General features: G+C 29.4%; 1 protein-coding gene across 1 annotated transcript; it reads right to left on the bottom strand.

Annotated features, from left to right (window-relative positions):
* Positions 1–3,310: 3,310 nt before the first annotated feature.
* Positions 3,311–22,153, bottom strand: LOC129966332 (uncharacterized). The gene is made up of 6 exons (XM_056080752.1): positions 22,133–22,153; positions 18,024–18,166; positions 12,834–12,933; positions 9,801–11,171; positions 7,939–8,155; positions 3,311–3,532 (listed from the first exon to the last, which is right to left on the bottom strand). Exons 2-6 carry the CDS (start codon positions 18,123–18,125, stop codon positions 3,526–3,528), a joined length of 1,797 nt encoding a protein of 598 aa, XP_055936727.1. The 5' UTR covers positions 18,126–18,166; positions 22,133–22,153; the 3' UTR covers positions 3,311–3,525.
* Positions 22,154–22,499: the final 346 nt, after the last annotated feature.

The following is a 22,499-nucleotide window of genomic DNA, read 5'->3' on the forward strand; positions in this document are numbered from 1 at the left end:
TTACATTTATATCTTTATTTAAATAAACCGAAAAGCAGGTTTTTGAAAAATTTTAGCTTTACTATTGGAAATACTAATTGTCAATTTTATAATTTTTTTTTAAATGCTACTTGTGCTGCCATCTATACTTATTTTCTTGCACTGAAGGTATCTTATCTGTCTTAAAAATAAATAGATGGCAGCACTTTACTTTATAACGAAATAAAAAAAAATAATGCTAATGTTTGAAATTTATACAGTAATTATTTGCATCTTATCTTTAATATCAGGAAAAAAATCTCAGTAATTTTACTTATTACTGTGTCATTGCATATAGACAATCCTGTTGCATTAACTATTAATACTGTATGGTGTTTCATTCCTTTTATAAAATTACTAGCCTCTTTTGAAAACCGCTTCTCTTTTTCCAAAACATTGGCTGGTGGCGGTGCCATAGAGCTTCAACTATCCCACAAGAATTCCGAGTAATGTTAAATAATTCTAATAAGCTTTAAAAGTCTGAATTTTTATTGCATTTGTTACTTTTTAATTGTGGGAATCTGAGTTTTTGGTGTTTGAATTAGTTTTAAAGTTACGAAATTAAAGTATCGAAAGGAAAATCCATAACGGGAAGAAAATTAATTTTTCTGCATCCAATTTAATTCCTTGATTTGAACAAACATATAATGATTAATAGACTCATTAATCTCAGCGGTAATAATTTTTTTTTATTCAGATCTGGTTGTTTTTTTACAGTTAACTTTTTGTATTATAAAAAAAACATGTTTTATTTATTTTTGCTTTAACAATGAAAAAATGCTTTTTCGAGTCTTACTCTTGGCGCCGTGCGAAAATTTGGATTTAGTAAGGAAGCTGTAAAGTTAAAAAGTATACAGACCACTGTTTTAAAATATTAGTAAGAAAATTCTAACTATTTAAAAGTTTTCTTTGGGGAAAGTAATAAATCTAAATGTAATGAAAATTGTAATTTCTATAATTTCAAAGTAAAATTTTTTTATATAAAGTGTAATAATATATTATATGTACACTCAGGATAAAATATAATAGAAAAAAAAATAATTGCTTAAAATAATGCAAAATAACAATGCCATCGTATAATGCACATGATGGGAAAACAATATTATTCTTTAAAAAGAGAAACAAAGCAAACTAAAAATGAAACTAAATTTTTTAAAACACAGTCAAGAATGATATTAAAAATATCCTTTAAAAAGAGATAAAATTTTTACAAATAACAATTTTTGACGACAAAATTTTCAATTCTTTATTTTACTCAAAATGTCTTATTGAAAAAAAAAGTTGCATCATAATAGCAATTAAAATGAAATTAAAAATCCGCAAGTAGAAGGAAAACATAGCTAGGGATATGCACGAATTGTAACATGAGATCTTAACACTAAAATTGCAGATTAGTGTCAAATTTTTAACCGAATCAGCCAATCAGAAAACTCGATTCTTTTTTTTTATGCAGCCATTTTTTTAAAAATTTAGCTTATTAAATTTACAGAATAAGTTTATATACGTTAAGCTTATTAAATTTACAGATTATATACGTTTCACGGAGTAAAGGAAAATCAGTTTTGTGGTTTGATATCACAATATTTAAAATTCCCAGAATATCAAAGAAAGAAAGATATTCTTTTTTAAAACATTCATTACAGCTGTCTCTATACGTTATCATAGCTTATGAACGAACTAATTTTGCTAGAGTTGTATGCACACTAGAAAAGTCGAGGTATATGTATTGCAAGAGAGGTAAGAATTTTCAATTTTAAGCGATTATTTTACAAACAAAATACATTTTTTGAAAAGTATACATTAAAGGGACGGCAAATTTGTCTTATTCTACGAAGCGACGTAAGCGCTAGAGAGGGAGCTAGATAGAATAAATTGAGAGGATAAGTTTTTTTTACATTTTTTGGATATTTGATAGTCGAAAGGGCAAAATTTATTCTGAGAAAATAAATTGTTTTTGTATAATTTCCGAAAAGTCATTACCTATTATATTAAAGGTTAAATTAATATATTAACTCAACGCATTCAATTAATTTTAATACTCATTCATTGGGTTTGGCGGCAAAGCATTAAACAACAGCATACTGGTCGATATGAGTTGATGAAGGATTAAAAAATTAAGTTTTCATTTTAAAGCTATTGGGACAGTTGCGCCATCTAGTGGATGATCAAGACTGTAGTATTTGACTGTCAGTGTGAAGCAGGAAAGGAGAGACCAGCATGAGCGGCATTTTATAACAGTACAAAATGTCTAAATGCTTGCGCAAAATCTTTACAATATTGTACGGCATTTAAAACATCGGACAACAATGCGCGGAGGTACAATATTTTGTTTTAATGCATCTTACTTTGGTGCTTTTCCAGTAGAATGCTTTACTGGGAATAATTTGTCAATTATTACTTGAATGTGTTTGGTCTGTGTATCTGTGCTTATCCATGTAGGTTAATAGTGTTTAAAGCCTATGACTAGTTCTTCATATTTTTTTCCTCATTCACAGTTCATTATTTTATACAAATGCAATGAAGGAAAAACATTTTAATTTTTTATAGAGGTTTAAATAGAAATTTTTTTTATCTTCTAATATCAATAGAGTATAAACACATAGAAAAAGAATTTGTTAAGAATTCTAATTTGCATTTCATATGAAGTTTAAAAATCACCATAAGATAGATCATCATGTCGCTATTTAAAATTTTTCACACTCATTTCTATTTTTGTTTTCCCTGTTAAAATATGTTAAAATAATCTATGAATATAAAGTTTTCAAACATAAGACAGATTATTTATATGAAAAATGCAGTGGAAAACAATTTAATGCAGCATTGTTCAGAATTTTTTTTAAAACTCATTTTTCAGTAATTTGTATATTATTGAATAAAATGGTTAATTTATGGCTTTTTTTTAATTTGAAATAAGAAAGATTTTTGGCGGAGAAATTTTGATTAAAAGGTTAAAACTTTTCATAAATTATTTCATTTTAATTAAGTGCATAAATATATATATTTTTTACTTTCTTTTTCCATTAAACCGTTTTTAAAGATTTACTCAACAACGTTGAAAAATTAAAAAAAAAAAAAAATAAATAAATAAAAAAAAATACATACATAGGATTGAACACCCATAATGCAAAATATAATATTTTTTTACTATTATATATTTAATGTAATTTATCGTAATCTCATATATCTGTGCAAAATTAACATTAGAAATCCTGAAATGCGGAATAAAGAATTAGGATGTAAAAAATAATGGAAGAAAATAAATATAGCTACAAATATAACTAATACATATCAAATAAATGTATAAATATACTAATAAATGTTTCATAACATCAGTTATGCATTTTATAGTATGACAATGAACAATTAGGTGACGGAAATTGTTTCGAGGCTTAGTGAAGGTTACTATAATCCATTTTTCCATTATATCCATGGTTCGTTTTGATTCTTTTAATTGATTCCAGAAAGAAACAGAAACAAACCCCAAAAAGAAATCTGAATTTGTTTCATTCATAATCTGAAAGCAAAAATATAAAAAATGAATTAACAATGAGCTTAAGAAAACAACAACTACAAAAACCCGAGAGTATCAATAAGTAACTCATAATCTTGAATAATAAAAAAGAGCAATGATAACAATATGAAAAAGGTAATGAAAGTATTATCAATTTACTACTTTTTCAACATAATTATCATTCATGCTGAGGTATTTGTCCCATCGCTGATCAGTTTGAAAAACCCATTCCTATAGAACACCGTCGACCTGGTACGAGGTCGTCGTCAGATTCAAACTTCTGATCACTGAGAAATTTTTTTGTTTTCTCTCTTCCCTCTTTTTTTTTCAAAATACGAGGATTCATTCGGAAGTTTTGGGGCATCCACCCTACAACCCTAACTTAGCACCCACAGATTTTTATTTGTCTGGGTCCATAAAGAGTCTTTCGATCAGAAGTTCAATTCTGACAGTAACTTCATACGAACTGACGATATTTTATGAGAATGGAATTTTGACACTGATCCAACGCTGAGATAAATGACTCAACACAAATGAAAATTATGTTGAAAAGTAATAAATTGGTAATATTTTCATCTCTGTTTCATATTATCATTCATTGCATTTTTTATTATTGTATTCATAATTATGTCAGTTATTTATGGATATGCTCTCGTACATAAAATATAACTGACTTTAAAACCTGAATTTCGCATGTGACTAGGGATTGCAATACCGGGATACCGAATACCGGTATTTTAAGCCATTTGTACAATTTTGTAATACCGGTATTCACAAGTTTAAATACCGGTTTTTCGGTATTTGCTGGAAATTTTTAAAATTGTCTCCATTATATGTTCAGGTATAGCGAACATAGAAAACTAGTATACGTTTTTGTTTTTATGTCTCCCTAACGGGACAAATTAATTAGCTAATTAATTGCTTAAATCTAAATTAGCGAAACATGGATTATCCCTGAAAGAAAATATTGTATCCATAACAACTGATGGAGCAACAATTATGAAAAAAGTTGGAAAGTTGATTGGTGCAAATCAGCAGTTGTGCTATGCACATGGAATTCAATTAGGAGTAATTAGGAGTATTATACCAACAAAATAAAGAACATCCAAATACTTTGGATATAGAAACTTCGGATTCCAACTTTGAAAAGAGAGTGAGAGTGATATTGACACTGAAGACTATGACAATGTAATTGTTGGAGAAGATATTGCTAATGAGGATGAAATATTAACCTATCAAGAATTGCTTCCTATAATTTATAAAGTTCGAAAAATTGTTAAGATATTTAAACGTTCCCCTATAAAAAGGATATATTACTTAAATATATACTAACTGAAAATAAAACAGAATATATGTTAATATTAGATTCTAAAACACGTTGGAACAGTTTACGTCTAATGATGGAACGGTTTTTGAAACTGAGAAATCCAATCCAAAAAGCAATCATCGACTTAAACCTGTAAATTAATTTTTCAAATAGTGAATCCGATTTAATATCCAGAACTGTATGAGCTCTACTTCCAATAAAACTGACTATTGAGGCATTATGTGGGAGCGATTCTAATTTATTAACAGCTAATGCAACAATGAATTTCATGTTGCAGTCACTGAAAGAACAGCAGACATCATTATCTGAAGAATTATATATTACATTGAAAAATCGCACAGAAGAAAGGCATACCGAAATAGAAAATGTCTTATGGTATTTACATAATTATAGTGACTTTAAAAATGAAAATGAAAAACAAGAAAAGAACCAATTCATATCTGATTAAGTTTAGATTAAATTTTCTTAAAATTTTTTAACCCACAAACCTATCCACATTCAGAAGAATTCGGTTCAATTATCGAAGATTATGATGTCACTACTGTCGATAGTGAAAAGAAATTGGCTCTTCAACAAAAATTAGAATTAGCGATAAATAAAATAAGTTATAAGTTAAGAATAAAATAAGTTATATGTTTATAAGTTACAAATTATTTTTTGTGATATTTACACTCTCTAACATAACTGCCAGAAGAAAAAAAAGAAAAAACAAAGAAACACCTGTGTTTTCATTTTTTTTCTAAAATTTCTAATACCGGTATTAAAACCGGTATCCCGGTATTAAGATTTCAAAAATACCGAATACCGGTATTGAAATTTTGGTCTGGTATTGCAATCCCTACATGTGACAGAATAACTTAGTTTCTATGATGTTATCACCACATTAACAACGTCGCATTTTTTTTTTTAGTTCGATACTGACAAATAGAATATAATGTAATACCAGAAATTAGACAATGTTTTCCAAATCTTGGAAATCATAGGAAATGTGGACGGAAAAAAAATAAGCATGCATAACTAAATATTTTATGCTTTTAATTTTCTTCTTGGTATTTTCAAACCACCAGCATTTAATTCTCTGTTGATCTGAACATAGTAGTATCGAATACAGACAAGATCGTTTTCTTTTTTCCGAATTTCTCTCTTTTAATATTATAGATTTTATGTTTTGTCTATTTTTATTACGAATAGGTCACTTCTGTTATATTCTCACTCAGTTTGATATTAATATAATCTTTAATACCTCTAATATAAGTTTTCATTTGAAAGTCTTTTCAAAAGCATGTTACTTTGAAAAAGTACCTTTCACTTCTTTGTATACAAAGTGTAGAAAAAGTATTGTAACTGTCAAAAGTTTCTACTTCATTCGAAAAGCATATTTGTGAAATTATGTTTCCCCATGTAAAAATAATTCAACAATGTGGAAACAGTAACTCAAAAATGCTTTGATCTAGACGTGTGAAATTTAGTATAAGGGCTTAAGAATAAATGTAAAAATATCTCTCAAATTTTGATTGAAATCTATTCAGAGGAAGTCTGCCTGTCTTGCTATCCAGTACAAGTGAACTAAAAAAGGTAAATACAAAAAGTAAAGAACTAGGTAAATAATATGTAGTACGCTGTTTTAGCCTCTAAAGCATATATATATATAATAAATTAAAATGCGCATTCAGGTATGCATAATACATCTAAAGTATACATTTAAGTATATGTAACACATCTAAAGTATACATTTTCAAATTTTGAATCAAATGACTGTCTGTCGATCTGTACTTTCGCATGCATGTTGCACAATAGCTCATAAAAGCATTGACTTAAATCAATGAAATTCAGTATGTGATCTTAAGACTGCAACTGTAGTCATTGACAAATTTTGGCTTCAATCGGTCAGAAAAAAGACGTCCTCTATCACAATAAAAAACTATTATGTTTAAAGACTCAAAAAGTAATTGCTGTTTAGTTAGAAAGCGCATCCACCATGAAGCCCTAGCTTTATGCAACAAAAAATGAGTTGTTGGCGGATGGTTTCCAAAACTCTGTCACAATATTTGGAAAAAAATCATAATATATCTTTTTTTTTACTGATAAGAATAAGAAGTTCTATGAATGTGAGATAATTAAATTTCAAAAAAGTTGCTAAATGGTTTCGACCAAAGATGGAAAATATACCATTGATAAAAATGCCTTCAATTCAAGTTTAGGGTTTTATTTCGTAAGAAAAAGAAGCAATTGTTTTTGCATCTATCAAGTATAATTAAATAACTTGATTAATTAATGATTATATGCTAAATAGTTATTCATTAATAAATGATAATAATTTACTCTAAAACACGAAAGCATAAGATTTGGATGTCTCATTTATGTTTGCTTGTATAATGGGTCCCGATATAATCCTGTGTCCCACCAATTTCAGAATGACGAGATTTCTGAAATTGGTGGTACCTCGAAATGAGGATAAGATGCTTCCTGCATGATGGTTGGATCTCTCCACACTGGAGGGTACACAAAAAAGTTGGGGGATCTGGCGTACTTCCGGGACGTACATCCTTCGGGAAGGGTTGTACCGTGGCCGGTGATGGCAGTTAGGACTCAACCACATTCCCGCCAGTGTTGCTGTCTCATTCAAAGCATTTTTGAGTTATGTTTTTTGAACTCTCTAAAATTTCAAGTTCGTATTTTTTGATAATTACAGCACTTTTTCTATATTTATTATACAGAGAAAGATAAAAATAGAAGGAAATTATCAATTTGAAATATCAACTGAATATAAAAAATGAAATACGATTCTTTTTATTAATATTGACAATTATTAATATTTTAAATAATACCCTCTTTAATTTTTTATTTGTGCAAATACACAAATAATTCTGCGAATTTTTAATTAAAAATTTCAAATATATTTCCTTTGCCACCACCGTATTTCTGCAAACAAAGAAAACACAAAATTTTCCTAACGCTTTAATACCATTGCATCATGGGTCTATTTTTGGACGAGCAAAGTCAAAAATTAACAGTCTTAGCAAGAGATTTTAATTAATTTGCCCAACAAATTGAAATAAATAATTATATAGAACAGACTTACTTGAGCCCATTTTCGGCCTTTTCGATGTGAAAAACTTTCATATTCTGAGGCGATGGATCTATCTTGAGCTTCATGCTCGTGTACCGATTTCTGAAAAAGATGTAGAAGCCATAGAGCACGACACACGCCAGACAGAGCAAAGCATTGAAACGGAAGGCCACCCTACCACCAAATGCATTCATGATCAAGCCACCAGTCAAACCGGAAGAGGCCTTGCCTACGGAGTAGAACGTACATAAAATATTATATTTCAAGAATAGTATGATTCGCAAATATGAAAACAAGATCTTCTAAAAATTAAGCATACATATCTCAGATTTATTAATATAACAATCAAATCATACCTATGTATGAATTTCGGCAAAATGTATATTTCTTAAAGAATCAATTGTCATGTCTATATTCAGGCATTGCGAGAACACGTTACAATACTGGACGACAATATTGTAAAATATTTTATGCCACTGGATGGAGTGGAATGTATATAAAAAATAAGAAAACTCTACAAATAAACGAAAGCCTTAAGCCTTCTGCCATGAAATATTAGCAAACAATAGAAGTACATTAAATAATAGATCAATTTATTTCTATAGCTATATAATTAAGTCATGACATGTAATATTGTAATGCTGGTTCACAAATTCATTTTAAATCTTTTTCATTCAACTTTCGCGGAAACAATTATTTTCATATTACCAAAATCTTCAGAATTTATTTATTATCTTATAAATTTTACAGTGAAATTATAGAAATATTATAGGTACTAATTATGAATCTATTTCTTTAAAAAGTTGATAAATAACAGGAAATGGACATTAACGAACCTATAATAATTTATGGGAATTTTTTCCCAAAACCGGAATCTTTTATCAATGAAAAAAGAAAGAAAATTATAAATAGAAGATAATAATATAACGTTGAAGAAGGATATAATATAAAGTTAATAATATGAAAATGATGGGCTGGGAATTTTGTTAAAAGATGATTTAAAATGAAAGTAATTTTATTTAAATAAATTTACCTTATTTAAGGGGATGGTGGAATCAATTAGACACCTTTGTGAATTATTCACTTAAGGCTATGAAATTTTTTATGCATATATATTAAAAAATAATTACGTCAAATTTCTTAAAAAACGTTTCCAAATAAAAAATATTATTTTTTAAAAATTTAAAAGTGTACGATTTTTAAAAATTTTAAAACATCCCAGGCGAATTAATTTTTAATTTTTTACTTTTTATTTTTTATTTTTATTGCGCATTGTAAAATTATCTGGAACTAAACTGTACATGATTTTGTAATTCCAATTAAATGCTATTTTTTTTTCGAAATAATTTTAAGCACCCTGAATTTGTATTGGAATTTTATGTTTTATTAAACTAAAATTGATTTTTAACTATCTAAAAAAATCGAAACATAAAATGCTCATCCTATTTTATTTTAATGTTTGACCGAAAACATTATTATCAATTACATTTAAATTCTTCAAAAATTAAGAAACCTGGAACATTTTAAAGATATTTAAATCTAACTTCAAATCATTTTGAGAAAAGCCATTAAAATGCTCATTTTTTATTTGGGTTCTCCAAATATTCATTTTATTCAACAATATATTTTATAATGTTATTTGAGATGAATATAAACAAATATTTTGGTGATAAAACGATGAAAATAAAATAGTGCGTTTTTGTTCATTTTTACTTATTTCAAAGTCCACTGTCCACTTAAAAAAATTATATATTACGAGTGCTTTTTTTTATCTGAATTAAATTTAATGATTAATACAAATCTGATTTAATAGTATTGTGATTCAGTTCTATGCCAACAATATTATTGCTACGATTTATAAAGAATGTACCCACCTATGCTATAATGTATAGCTCCTGAAATCGTAATAACGGTCGATGTCAGTCCTTCTGGTGCAATATCATGGCTATGAACCACAACAGCCACCCAAAGAAGATAGTAGTTCAATATTCCAGTGGCTTCAAGGGCCAAAGCGAACCAGGGGTTTCTCAGAAATGAGTATCCAGTGGAATTGACGATATATGCCACAAAAGCCAAAATTATGATTCCTTTTGGACTTATCTTCTTCACCCACCATTTGGAAGTCAACAGAAACGGCAGTCCATACAGAGCACTTACAGATGTGATCAAACCGATGAGCAAACTGGGTGCCTGCATGTCTTCGAGATACCAGAAGAGAAAATATTTGGTGAAATTCCACGACGTGCCCAGGATAAAAATCACAATGAAAAACACTACAACGTCGATGTTCTTGAGCAAAATTAAGGTTTTCTTCCACATCTGTTCACCAGGGGAAACAACCCGCACGGGGAGTTTATAAATGACAAGGAACAAAAAGCATGTCATACCTATAAAAAGATATAATGCTCCTGCGTAATTTTTTTCGCCAACTACTGGCGATGTTACTTCTGCAATATAGCCAGCGAGAGGAGATATAAGCAAGTTACCAGAAATAGCAAAGAATCGTTCACGACCAAAATCTGAATTCTGTTCCTTTGCCAAAAACATGGCGGTTACATCCATGCAACGGTAAGTATTGGAATAAGTGGTCAAAAATAAAATGAAAAGGCCACCATAAACAAATAATAAGTAATTTGTATTTTCTTGCCGACATTGCATAATATTTGAATTTATTTCACAGGAAGATGAGCAATTTTTTGTTTGATCTGAGTAGCACCAGGAGGTATTTACATTCTGAAATTCTAAAGCACTGACATTATATACGAAGTTACCTTCTGACCTGTTGTTATAATGAGAGTTATCGATATAAATGGCGAAAGATATATTACTCAAATCCCTCCCATCAAAAATTCTACAAACAGAATCTGGGTCATTGTAAGTTAGAGAATCATTTCTAGAACAGTTTGCTTTACAGTCTCTCACATCAATTCTGCTTTCCTGCAAATTGTATCCAGTTTGAGCAACACTTTGTTGAGCATTGCAAAATAAGTTTATTTTAGGTTCTGTACAGTTTGTGCGGTCAATCTTGGGTGATAGCAGAATACACAGTACTGTGAGGGTTAAAAACAGAAGGTTGGTAACCAACACTGGTTTTGATCTTCCAATTTTATCAGCCACGATTCCAGACAGTGAACTGCCGATGAATTGGAATATTGGCGCGATAATAGTGAATGTGGACAATTCAGCAAGAGAAACTCCTCGTTGCTTGTAGAGGACGGCTATGAAAGATGGCATGAAAGACCCAGCTGTGAAAAAAAAGGGATATGAATTTTTATCAACAAAGAGACAGTGAAATATCTAAAAAAAAGGGCACAGCTTTGAGAGAAAGCAGATTAAAAAAAATTAATAATATTACATTACGGGTCGCTTATTTTGAAAGAGGTGAAAGTCCTTTTACAAAAATGATATATCCCATAATTAATAAATTGGAGTTGGCATAATTAATTAATTTTTTAGAATTTCTTAAATTTTTTTAAATCTTTAATTTCTTGAAATAAGAAAAAAATAATGGACTTGCATCGTTTTTAGAATAAAATGATTTATATTTCTTCCATTGCCTGAATTCTTCAATATATCATCTGTTATATTCACTGTTTATTAAAAAAAATGCTTGAAAACGGATACGAACAAAGCCTGTATTTTCGCCTACAGGTTGCATTATGTCTGGAAATCAATAAATACGACAAGTCATTTCTCATCATTATAAATAATGAATGAACAGTTATGTGATGATATTCATCGAAAATAGTAAGATGTCAAGGGCTATTTGTTTTCGCAAGTAATTAAAAAATATTTTTATGTATGAATGAAATGTTTTATCAGACGAAAATAGGAAGAAGATTACATTGCCTTTATAAAGAATAATTACTAAAAATGTGCTTCAAAATGCTTATACAATATTTGCAATACAAATATATAGTGCCGTGTAACTATATGTAAAAAAGTATATTTGTTACAGTAATATTTGGTTAAATGCCATAAAATTAAATGATAGTTTTGTCCTAAATCCATCCTTGGTTTCATTTGAATAATAATAATACTGAAAATTTAATACGTGTCATGAGACAAAACAATTCGTCAGACTGATTTCAGTCAAAAGGAAAGCGTGGATAAGAAAATCATAGTTATTAAAGAATAAATATTTTCTTAACTAAAAATTATTACATTGCTTTAATTTTATAAAGAAAGTTCAAATGAAAATAAGTTCTTTTATATAAAATATTGGAGATTTAGTAAAATATTTACACAAATTATCTAAATTTTGAAAATGAATAGTTTACATATTGCATGAATTAAATATTCGTTTTTTTATTTACCAGTTAACTGTTTCGACATTTCAGAAAGTGCGTGTCTAAATTGTCATAAACATATATATATTATTTAAATATAATAAATAAATAAATATAAATATAATGATTAAACAAATATTATAGAAATAAAATAATTGCCATTGAAAAAATTCGTCATAACGTTCATAATTACGTTGAACATTAGTTAAAACTCGTCATAATTACTTTTTTCATGACAAGTATACTCGTCAAAAACAGTTAACTGGTTAACGCAATTCGTAATGAAACGGTAAATCTTATTAAAAAAGATTAAATGCATTTAAATACTTATACCCTACAAAATGTTACGCTTTATAAAATATAAAATATTTACCCAAATTTTTACTATTTTTTTAAATGTTTACAAATTTTGTATAAGCATTACAGAAAACAATTATTCTGCTCTTGGAAATTGCCAAACGCCAAGAAAGAGTCCGGTGGATCTTTCATTTGAGTAATCCATTTTTAAAGAGGTATGGAAAACTCTATTGTTAAGAATGTAAAATGAATCATTTGATTATTTTCAAATACAAAATACAAACATTTAACTTTTATACTATAAATTTTACATTTTCTTACCTCCATAATAGGTAAAGAGGGCGAGTTTCAAAGGAATTAAGGGTTTATTAATGCTAATTTTGTAATCTTTACACAGCCTGATAATGAAGTGAGTCGGGTCCTGTCAAAGAATTAAAAATTGTAAGTTTCTGAAATTAAAACATACGGTAATATCATAAACTATACGAAATAACTTTGAAAACTTATAATAGAGATTCATTACTAACACAAACGCATTAAATGGAATAAGCGCAGAAAGCGATGAGTTATTCCATGATATAATAAATTGCAAACATATTTAGACATATATTTGTTTATTGGTTTTGTTTCTTGTATACATAGAGACATTTGAGTGTAACATGTGTTCTTACAGACAGAATAATAATATTTGATACTTGGTCTAAAAATATTGCCACCAAGCACAATTCCCAGCAGAATGAATACAGTATTGATGACGAAAAGAGAATCAACTTTTCGAATCAATCAATAAAGGCAGCTTTCAATTCTTCAACAGAATGAAGGCACGCATCAGTTCATATAATGCCCTCGTCATCTAACAAAGTTCAAAATTATGAACTCTGAAAGTTTCAGTGTTTCTTCAAAAAAAGACGTAAACATAACTAGCCTAAACAGCTTTGTTTGCAGCGCTTGATATTTTTGAAATTTTTCTGACTCCAATAATTTTTATAAAAATTATTTTTACTATTTTTATGGTTTTTAATACTAGAATGCTTTAATTTTTATCCTTTTAATTTATTTTCTAATTTTTAGACATTAATATATTATTTTATATAATAATAAACTTTAATATAATATTTTGCGATTCATTATTATAAATATAATCTTATAATTATATTTTTTTCATATTCATTAACAAATAGAATCATCATACAAAATCGAATATTATTAAAATTCACTTATTAATTTAGTTCTTATAATACTGTATTATCTCTTGAAACCCATGGTTGCAAAAAATTTTAGACTCCACTTTTACAAAATAAATCGTTATTCAATTCTCAACAAGCTCCATCGTTATAAACATGAAACAAATAAAGTTGAATAGATTTTTTTTATAAAAATAACATATAATTTCAAATAATTTCACTAAAACTTTAAAAATGAATAAATTACATTTGAGGTGTCTTTATGCGTTATTGGTCAAGATTTCTTACAAGATTTTTTTTTAAATCTTCGATCCGCCATTTAAAAAAAACAAGAGCAGAGAAAAAAAATTATGCATGACCAAAAAGTAGGAACAAAGAACAAAAGTAGGATTGCTTTTCGACATAATTGTCAAGAAGATCCAGGCATTTAGTCAAGTTGGTCGACAAGTTTCTGATCCCTTTTTCAAAGAACTCTGAACCACAAGTGATGTGCGATGAACTTCCTTGAAGTAACTTTGAAATTTCTTACAAGTCTGGAAGTTCTTTGAATTTTCTTTTTAGGAAAAGAATATAGATCAGGAATATGTGAACATTCACTCTCTAAAGTTCCAATTTTCCCACGCTGATCGGTCAGATTGTTGCTTGGGATTCTAGCATTCTCCGTTTCTTTCGAACTACTTAAACAAATCGTTGAACAAGATATATTGATACAGATTCGTGACTTTATACCTCTTCATCAAGAACGTACCTTAAAGCCGAGTGATTTTAACCTCTTCCCTGAATTAAAGGACAGGTTAAGAAATCAAAGCTAGAAGGCTAATGAGGAGATTCGGAGGAACATTAAGGCCCATATCACGCCACTGGCGGTACCTTTCGTCAAAGAGGATGGCAAACATAATCTATGAAAAATGTTTTAATCTTTAAGGCGATTAAGTCGAAAATTAATCATGATTTTGCTTAAATATTGGTATATTTATTTTTTCGTCATTTTTCTTTTATGGTTTATTGGAGCTTGAGAAAAAATGTTCCCGGTATTTTCTTTTCTTATATTTGCGTGTATATTTGAGTTGGGTGATAAATTTTATTTTTTGATAAGACCGCAATTCTTTTTTTGTTCAAAAAAATGTGCAAAAGACGGAAACTTGAACTAGAAAATCGTATATTTGATTCTAATAAGTTTGGTTTCCAAATTCAAGTCCTTGTATAGGATAAGAAACATGGAAATCTATTACAATGATGTTATTAGACAAGGTGTCGGATGAATTCGTAAAACTTACAAATATTATAAATTATAAAATAATACTATAATATAAATGTTTGGATAAGTATAATTGGGTGGGCGCAGATGTTTGAATTAAGAGAGACTTCTGAAGCATAATTTAAAATTTTGGTTTTAGGTTATTTGTTGTAAGGGGAGGATTGTACAGCACGTAAGTAATGTTGAGTGAATAAATTTCTGTTTGAAAGAGTGCATTTCAAACAGAAACAACAAAGTAGATTTAGCCATTTGAGGGAATTACAGCATTCGGACTGTGTTATATGATGATAAACAGTCAGATTCCAATTGTTTCATTAAGTATGTATTATTTACAACGTACAGCAACGCTCTGTGTATAATTAAATAATAGGGTGTACAAATGTGACTGCAGTGAAGTCATGAGTCAAAATAAATAAAAAAAATATATGCACGTTTCAAAAAGTTATTAAAAATAAAAACATGATGTTAAACTAAAAATTTGTTGAAGTGTGAAACCAAACTGATCAAAATATTAAAAGAGGGTGATTTGTGATTGTGATTTGTGATTTTGGCGCAAGAGCCACATTTGGCTAAGCTGCGCCATGCAAATGGTAAAATATAATATCAGGGGTAAAATGCAATAAACATAATATAAACTCAGAACTTAAAAAAACTTATGAAATGTGACAATGCATCAAAAAAGTTCAGAGTTTTAAAATAAAACCATCAATTTAAATCTAAAGAATATGGTATGAAATCATTGTTGATCACGGTCGGCACGATAATTGAGAGAAAATACGTAATTATTACACTAAATATAAGTATAAAATTTAATAGCTTTTAAAAATTTAAAGATATTTGGGTGGTGTTTTTCATCCACCAAGACTTTAAGAGTCAATGAAGTTGAATGAAAAAAGTGAATACGATGAGAGTTAAAATCAGGGCACTCAATTAAAAGACGTTTCACAGTAAAATCCACATGATATTTGGGGCACTTCGATGCAGCTTCACCAAACAGAAGATGTCTGTGCGTGAAGCGTGTATGTCCTATACGGAGACGAGTCAATTTTACGTCAACCTCACTTATAGAAAGAGCAGACCACAATCCAATAATAGGCTTGATGGAATGCAGTTTATTTTCAGTACGCTGATCCCACGCTGATTGCCAAGTAGAAAAAATGTATTTTGTCAAGGACTTCTTAATATCGCAATAGGGAAGCTTTAGAGACAAAAGGTCTGTTGCTGATTTTGCAGCTGAATCTGCCATTTCATTTCCAAAGAGACCAACATGACTAGGCACCCAACAAAAAATTATCTGAAACCCATTATTTTGTAGGGAACGCAAAGTTAATAAAATTTTAATTGCTATAGGATGCATCCTATTGTGATAGTGTGAAAGTGTTTCCAAAGAACTCATGCTGTTGGTGTAAATGGCAAATTGCCGCTGAGTGGATAGTGAAATTTTTTGGAGGGCAAACAGAATTGCCACCAATTCGGCAGTAAAAACTGAACAAAAATTGTGAAGACTTGTGGCTCAATGTATCAGACGGAAGTATAATTCCACAACCAACATGGTTGTCTGATTTCGAGCTATCCGTGAAAATTGGGGCAAAAGAAGAATACCGATAGCGATGATGTAGAAACAGCTGTTGCAAGACAGTCGGTGTAGTTGAAGATTTATCGAATCTCGAGAAGGGATTCAAAAAGGAAAATTGCGGTTCATCCCAAGGTGGGAAGCAAAATAAATCGGATGATTTAACAGCAATATTATCAAGGTCCGAGTCGTGTAGCAGAATTTTGATTCTTTCATTAAATGGAAGGATATTAAATGGACGAGCATCATACAACCGGCGAAAACCAACTGGCAATGCGATTTGACGCACAGGATGCTCTGGCATTGACAAAATTCGGAAGTAATATAAAGTGGACAATTTATTACGCCTTAAATTAAGGGGCAGTTGGTGGCAAATAACATACAAACTCTCAACTGGAGAAGTACGAAATGCACCTGAGCAGATTCGTAAAGCAGAGTGGTGCACAGTATCTAGTCTTTGTAAAACGGAAGCACGGGCAGACCCATACACCATACAACCATAATCGATGCGTGAAAGAATGACCGCTTGATAAATACGGAGAAGGGAGGTTCGATCGGCGCCCCAAGATGTTCTAGAGAGCACCTTTAAAATATTCAAGGCCCTCTCACACTTCTTTCGCAGGTTAAGAACATGAGGAAGGAATGTTAGTTTGCGATCAAAGACCACACCCAAAAATCGTATTTCATCAACTACTGGGATAGGCGTATTGTGTATTTGGATAATAGGATCCAAATGCAGTTTTGCTTCCGGCAAAAGGGCACGCATCTACTCTTCTCAGGAGAAATGTTATGCCCGTTATTATTGCACCAATCTACCACCTTATCAACAGCATTTTGAAACTGTCGCTTAATGACACTCATGCTATTACCCTGGCAGGAGATCTGCAGGTATTCAACATAGAGGCTTCCATGAACTGATGATGGCAGATGATTCAAGATTTGGCTCAAATGAACGATAAAATGAGTGACACTGAGGACACTTCCCTGAGGGACACCCTCATCTTGTATAAAATATTTTGAGTAAAAATTCCCAACACGAACTCGAAATTTTCGATAAGATAAAAAGTTAGTTAAAAACATGGGTAGTTTTCTTCTAAAACCAAAGTTAAAAATTGTTGAAAGTATGCCATAGCGCCAGGCACGGTCATATGCTTTCTCAATATCGAAGAATATGGAGACAAGGTGATTTCTCCTAACAAATGTGTTGCGTATTTCAGTTTCAAGTAAAACAAGGTTATATATAGTAGATATACCTTTTCGGAAACCACTTTGCAACGTGGAGATGCATCCTTGTTTCTCCAATTCGTTGATCAGGCGAGCATTGACCATGCGCTCGAAGGTTTTACATAAACAATTTGTAAGTGCAATTGTACACTTACAAAGCGCAATTAAAAGAGGGATCTTATAGCGTGTATTGAGCGTGTAAGATAGCAAAATACCGAAATTCGCTTCTGAACCAAGATAATAAAATGTCTTTAAAAATTGTTTCGACTTACAGAAGGGTCAAGGTTCTTTTCATCTCTGTTGTTTCCTGAAGTTTCATTGTCGAGTAGGGAGGCCTGAGTGATCAGAGAATCGTTTCCAGCCCTTTTACCCATATTAGGTGGCAAGTCGTCAGTCGGAGTAAGAGGCTCGGCCACTTCTGAATTACGAAAGAAAAGAATGTAATATTATAAGGGTACGATAGTATAAAAATTGATGAAAATTATGAAAGTATATAATAAAAGACAAAATTATGGTATTACTGAGGTGATAATTAATAAGTCCAAATGTGTCCAAATATTAACATATTGATTGATAGAATTTTTTATAAATTAGCTAAAAACTACTATGAGTTTTATTTTTATCAGGCTTATTTTGTCAGAATATATAAAGATCTATATCTATACTTATAATAAAGCTCAATGTGTGTGTGTGTTGGCGCTCTACAGGCCAGGTCATTTGACATACAGCTATCAAATTTGGTACATGTATACCTTAGAGGTCGGGAATGTGCACCTGGGGTCCCTTTTTTTGAAATTTTAATTAGAATTTTAATTATTAATTAAAAACTAACTTTACCGCCAAAAAAAACTTCCATTTTCCCCACCGCCAACTTTTCCGCCAAAAAAATCTTCCATTTTCTCCACCGCCAAATGAGTAAGGCTTCAGTTTTTTCTCTCCCAACAGTAATGAGGCTAGGGTTAACATTTTTCGGCGGATTATTTCAAACTATTCTGTTTATTTTCTTAATGTTTTATGCATTTAAAATTAAACATTGTTAATTAATCCATGTTTCAGATTCATTCTGAAGTACTTTTGAATTAAAATAACACAGAATAAAGGAAATTAAAAATGTATAATCTGCATAGCGTTACCCCAACTGGCGTAGAAAAATTCACGCACTTGCGTTAACGTAACTGGCGAAGAAAATTCACGCATGCGCATTGTTTTCTGACTGTTGACATGGCAACCAACGGATGATTTAAATTATTTTTAGGTCAGTTGCATGCTTTTGTAAGTAAATTGTATTTATGTTAGTTATATATTTTTTGTATATGCTTATAGTTTTAAGTACATCGTTTTTTAAGTAGTTTTTTTAAACATGTTTTCGACCGATTATTTTAAGCGATTCATTTTATTTTCTTAGTGTTTGATACATTTAAAATGAAACATTGTTAATGAATCGATCTGTTCATGATGAATCTGAGAAAATTTTGTTGACAAATTTTTGAGATATTACATAAATTAAGAAAGATATTCTTTAGTGCCCATAAAGTTTAAAGGCTCAGTGACTCTATTATCAGTAATCATATTATTAAAAAAAATGCTTTCTTTCAGTAAAAAATATTATTATATTAATTGCAGATTAATCATTTACACTTTAATTTGAAGCATAAATTCTACGAGGGGTAACAGAAAATTAGAGAGATACATATCACGTTATGACTGAAGGCCTTTATAATATTATGAGTGAATTATATGACTATTAAAATTTGAAGTTTTAAAATATTTGCTGAAGAATCTATTAAAGTTGGAATTGCGTAAAATATTTAATGGTACGATCGGAGTTTAACCCCCTGCTTGGCATAATTTTTAAAAATCGCCAACAAAGGCCTTGCGAAATGTTCGAAAGCAAAGGAGCAGATGTTCAATTATAGTGCATAATAAAGATTGTCAGCTTTGGCGCGTTATCGCAACTTGTCGAAGAAGGGGGTTAAACTCCGGTTCAACCTATTTAATTATTAAAATTTAAACGAACATTAAGATTGGCGAACCGGCTGGTCGCCAAAGGCGGCTAGTATATATATAAAACGCTAACGTATGTGGTACAGAAATGCGAACGTATTAATAATTGTCGAATGGCAACGTTAGTCAAATACGAACAAAATATCATACGTATATCAAACTGTTTCCTTCATGGAACATTTGTACTGAATGAAATGCTCCATTTATCTAATTAATGGAGCTGCAAAATAGTATTAGAAGTGTTCCGGAGATAGTTCGCCATGTCACGAAAGAGGACATTCAATCAGAGGTAAAAAAGCACAAGAAAATCAAGAAATAAGCTTCAGGCAAAAAGATTAATCAAACAGAAACATAGGCTTAGCTGTTGCCAGATAAGTAATCGTGGTAAGAATTAAGTTTAATGTAGGTACTATTATAAAATATTCTAAATAGTTACAATATAATGCCACGTACAATGTATGCGTTCTGGAATTTAAATGATTTTTAAATTTACATCGCAATGCTTTTCATTGAAAAATATCTCTTTAGTGAAATTTTACAAAACATTTTGGTTTCTTTTTAGTTCTACATATTGTTCAATTTGCCAACATTTCTTTCTTTCAACTAATAATTCAAAGCCTACAATGATGAAAACAGTATCAATGAATAAAATTTTTTAAATCAAAATTTAGAATAGTAGATTCAGTTTCTGTTAAAATAAGTATTTATTTAAAATTTAAATGAAAATGAAAAAAATTAAACAATGCCAATTACCTTATGCCAACAAAAGCAACGTCTTATCAACTCAACAAATTAATGCTCGAAAAATAAAGACAGTACAAAAAAAAAAAATCCACGAATTTATTGCACAAAGCATCGTAAAAGGAGACTGCATAATTTAGAACAGTTGTGAATCCATACAATTTGATAAAAAGAGAGAAAACCAGTTATTTTCTCTAAAATTTTTAATAATTTTAAATTAGTCATCTATCATACCAATGCATAAATTAATTTTACATCAAAACGTAATTGCCATATTGATTAAAATTTTAACTGAATCAGTGGAACAAGAATAATCGTCACGCACTTCTATAAATGCAATGTCACTGCAGCTAATTGATTCTAAGAAAACTATTTTCATTCCAAAAATTAACCTTTCATCATCAATCCAACCATCATTTTCGAAATTAACAGAATATAGCTCTTACGAAAAATTGTTTTTACAGAAACTGTTAATATGACTAGATATGAGAGTTTTGAAGAACTGAATTAAACTTTTCAAATTCTATATTTAATCATGAGAAATTTTATCTAGATATTTCAGAAGTTATTAAATATGTCTAAACTTTTGCATCATTTACCGAAAATGATAATTAAAAAATCCATGATGACTTATTTCTGTCGTCAAATATTCAAAGTAAATTGTGAATACATTCACAGAAACTATCTTTACTCCTTTACGTATACATGGCATGAATTATCTAATTTAACACGACAAAAGGCATAATTATTTTTTTATTAAGAGAGATGGATGAATTTGTGGACTTCAAAATGTTTTAATATTTTCTAAAAAGTGGCATTGAATATATTCGGGGCAAACATAATTTTATTAACTACTACACTTCACTAATTCTCATAAAGTACAGATATTAAAGCTTCCCATATATATTAGTATAGAGATACTACAGAATTTTCTCTTATAAACGGTAGGTTATTTTATAAGCTCTAATAAAAATAGAAAAAAATACCTTTATTTTGCTCGTTTTTTGAAAATTTAAATTTTAAAGATAAATAAAATTTAAATTTAAAGATAATAATAAATAAATAAAATTTTCGTCGTCTTTTTATATGAACCGCTGATAAAAATCTATTAATTCATTTCCTTCTTATTGATATATTATTAAATTAAATTGAAAAATGTTAGAATGTCTAAAAACTATTTAGAATAAATAAAAATACAAGTTTCTTTGAGAATTAGTATTTTGGAATAATTTCTCATTAAATAATGGGATTAAGTGTTTTTTATACGACCGTTTTATACTAGTACGTAATTTCTCTACACATCGATACAATAGATCATTAAATAAAAATAATTGTCTTTCTTAGTATCATTCCAATAATAAATACCAGCATAATAAAATATATCATCAATACTTTTTCAATATATAAATATATATAAATTTTCAAAATTAAATTAAGTTCGAAAGAATATATATCCTTTTATTTCACTAACAATGAAACTCCAAACTGAACAAAAAAAGTGGATATTATGTTATCAAATCTTCAATATGTGAAAACATATATTTATATAATCATTAGTATTTATATTCATTAATAAAATTTTAAAAATTAAACAAAATAAAAATTTAAATCTGAATGAAACTTTTAAAAGTCTTACCAGTGATATGGAATCGTTTAATAATCGTATTCCACTTCTAACTAGAATGCTTAAAACTTTCAGCGCGAGGTTTTAAGATCATTACATCATCAGAAATTGATGCCATTACGGCAGCACTAATGTATTCTGCGCATGCAAAACGAAATAGCAGCTGTTGCTGTAGAGCTTGCTTTTTCTCTTTTAAAATTAAATGTGATAATTTATGTATTTATTGAATACTGGGAAGTTACCATAATAGAAAGAATAAAAAATCAACTTTATGAACAATCAGTATATTCGGCGTTTATATGAAATAACGTTCTCTACAGATGGCGCTACAGTTTGCGTATTGTTTTTTTTTTCTTTCAAATAAATAATCTCGCTCTGG

Source organism: Argiope bruennichi, chromosome 4, assembly GCF_947563725.1.
Source record: "Argiope bruennichi chromosome 4, qqArgBrue1.1, whole genome shotgun sequence".
Lineage (NCBI taxonomy): Eukaryota > Metazoa > Arthropoda > Arachnida > Araneae > Araneidae > Argiope > Argiope bruennichi.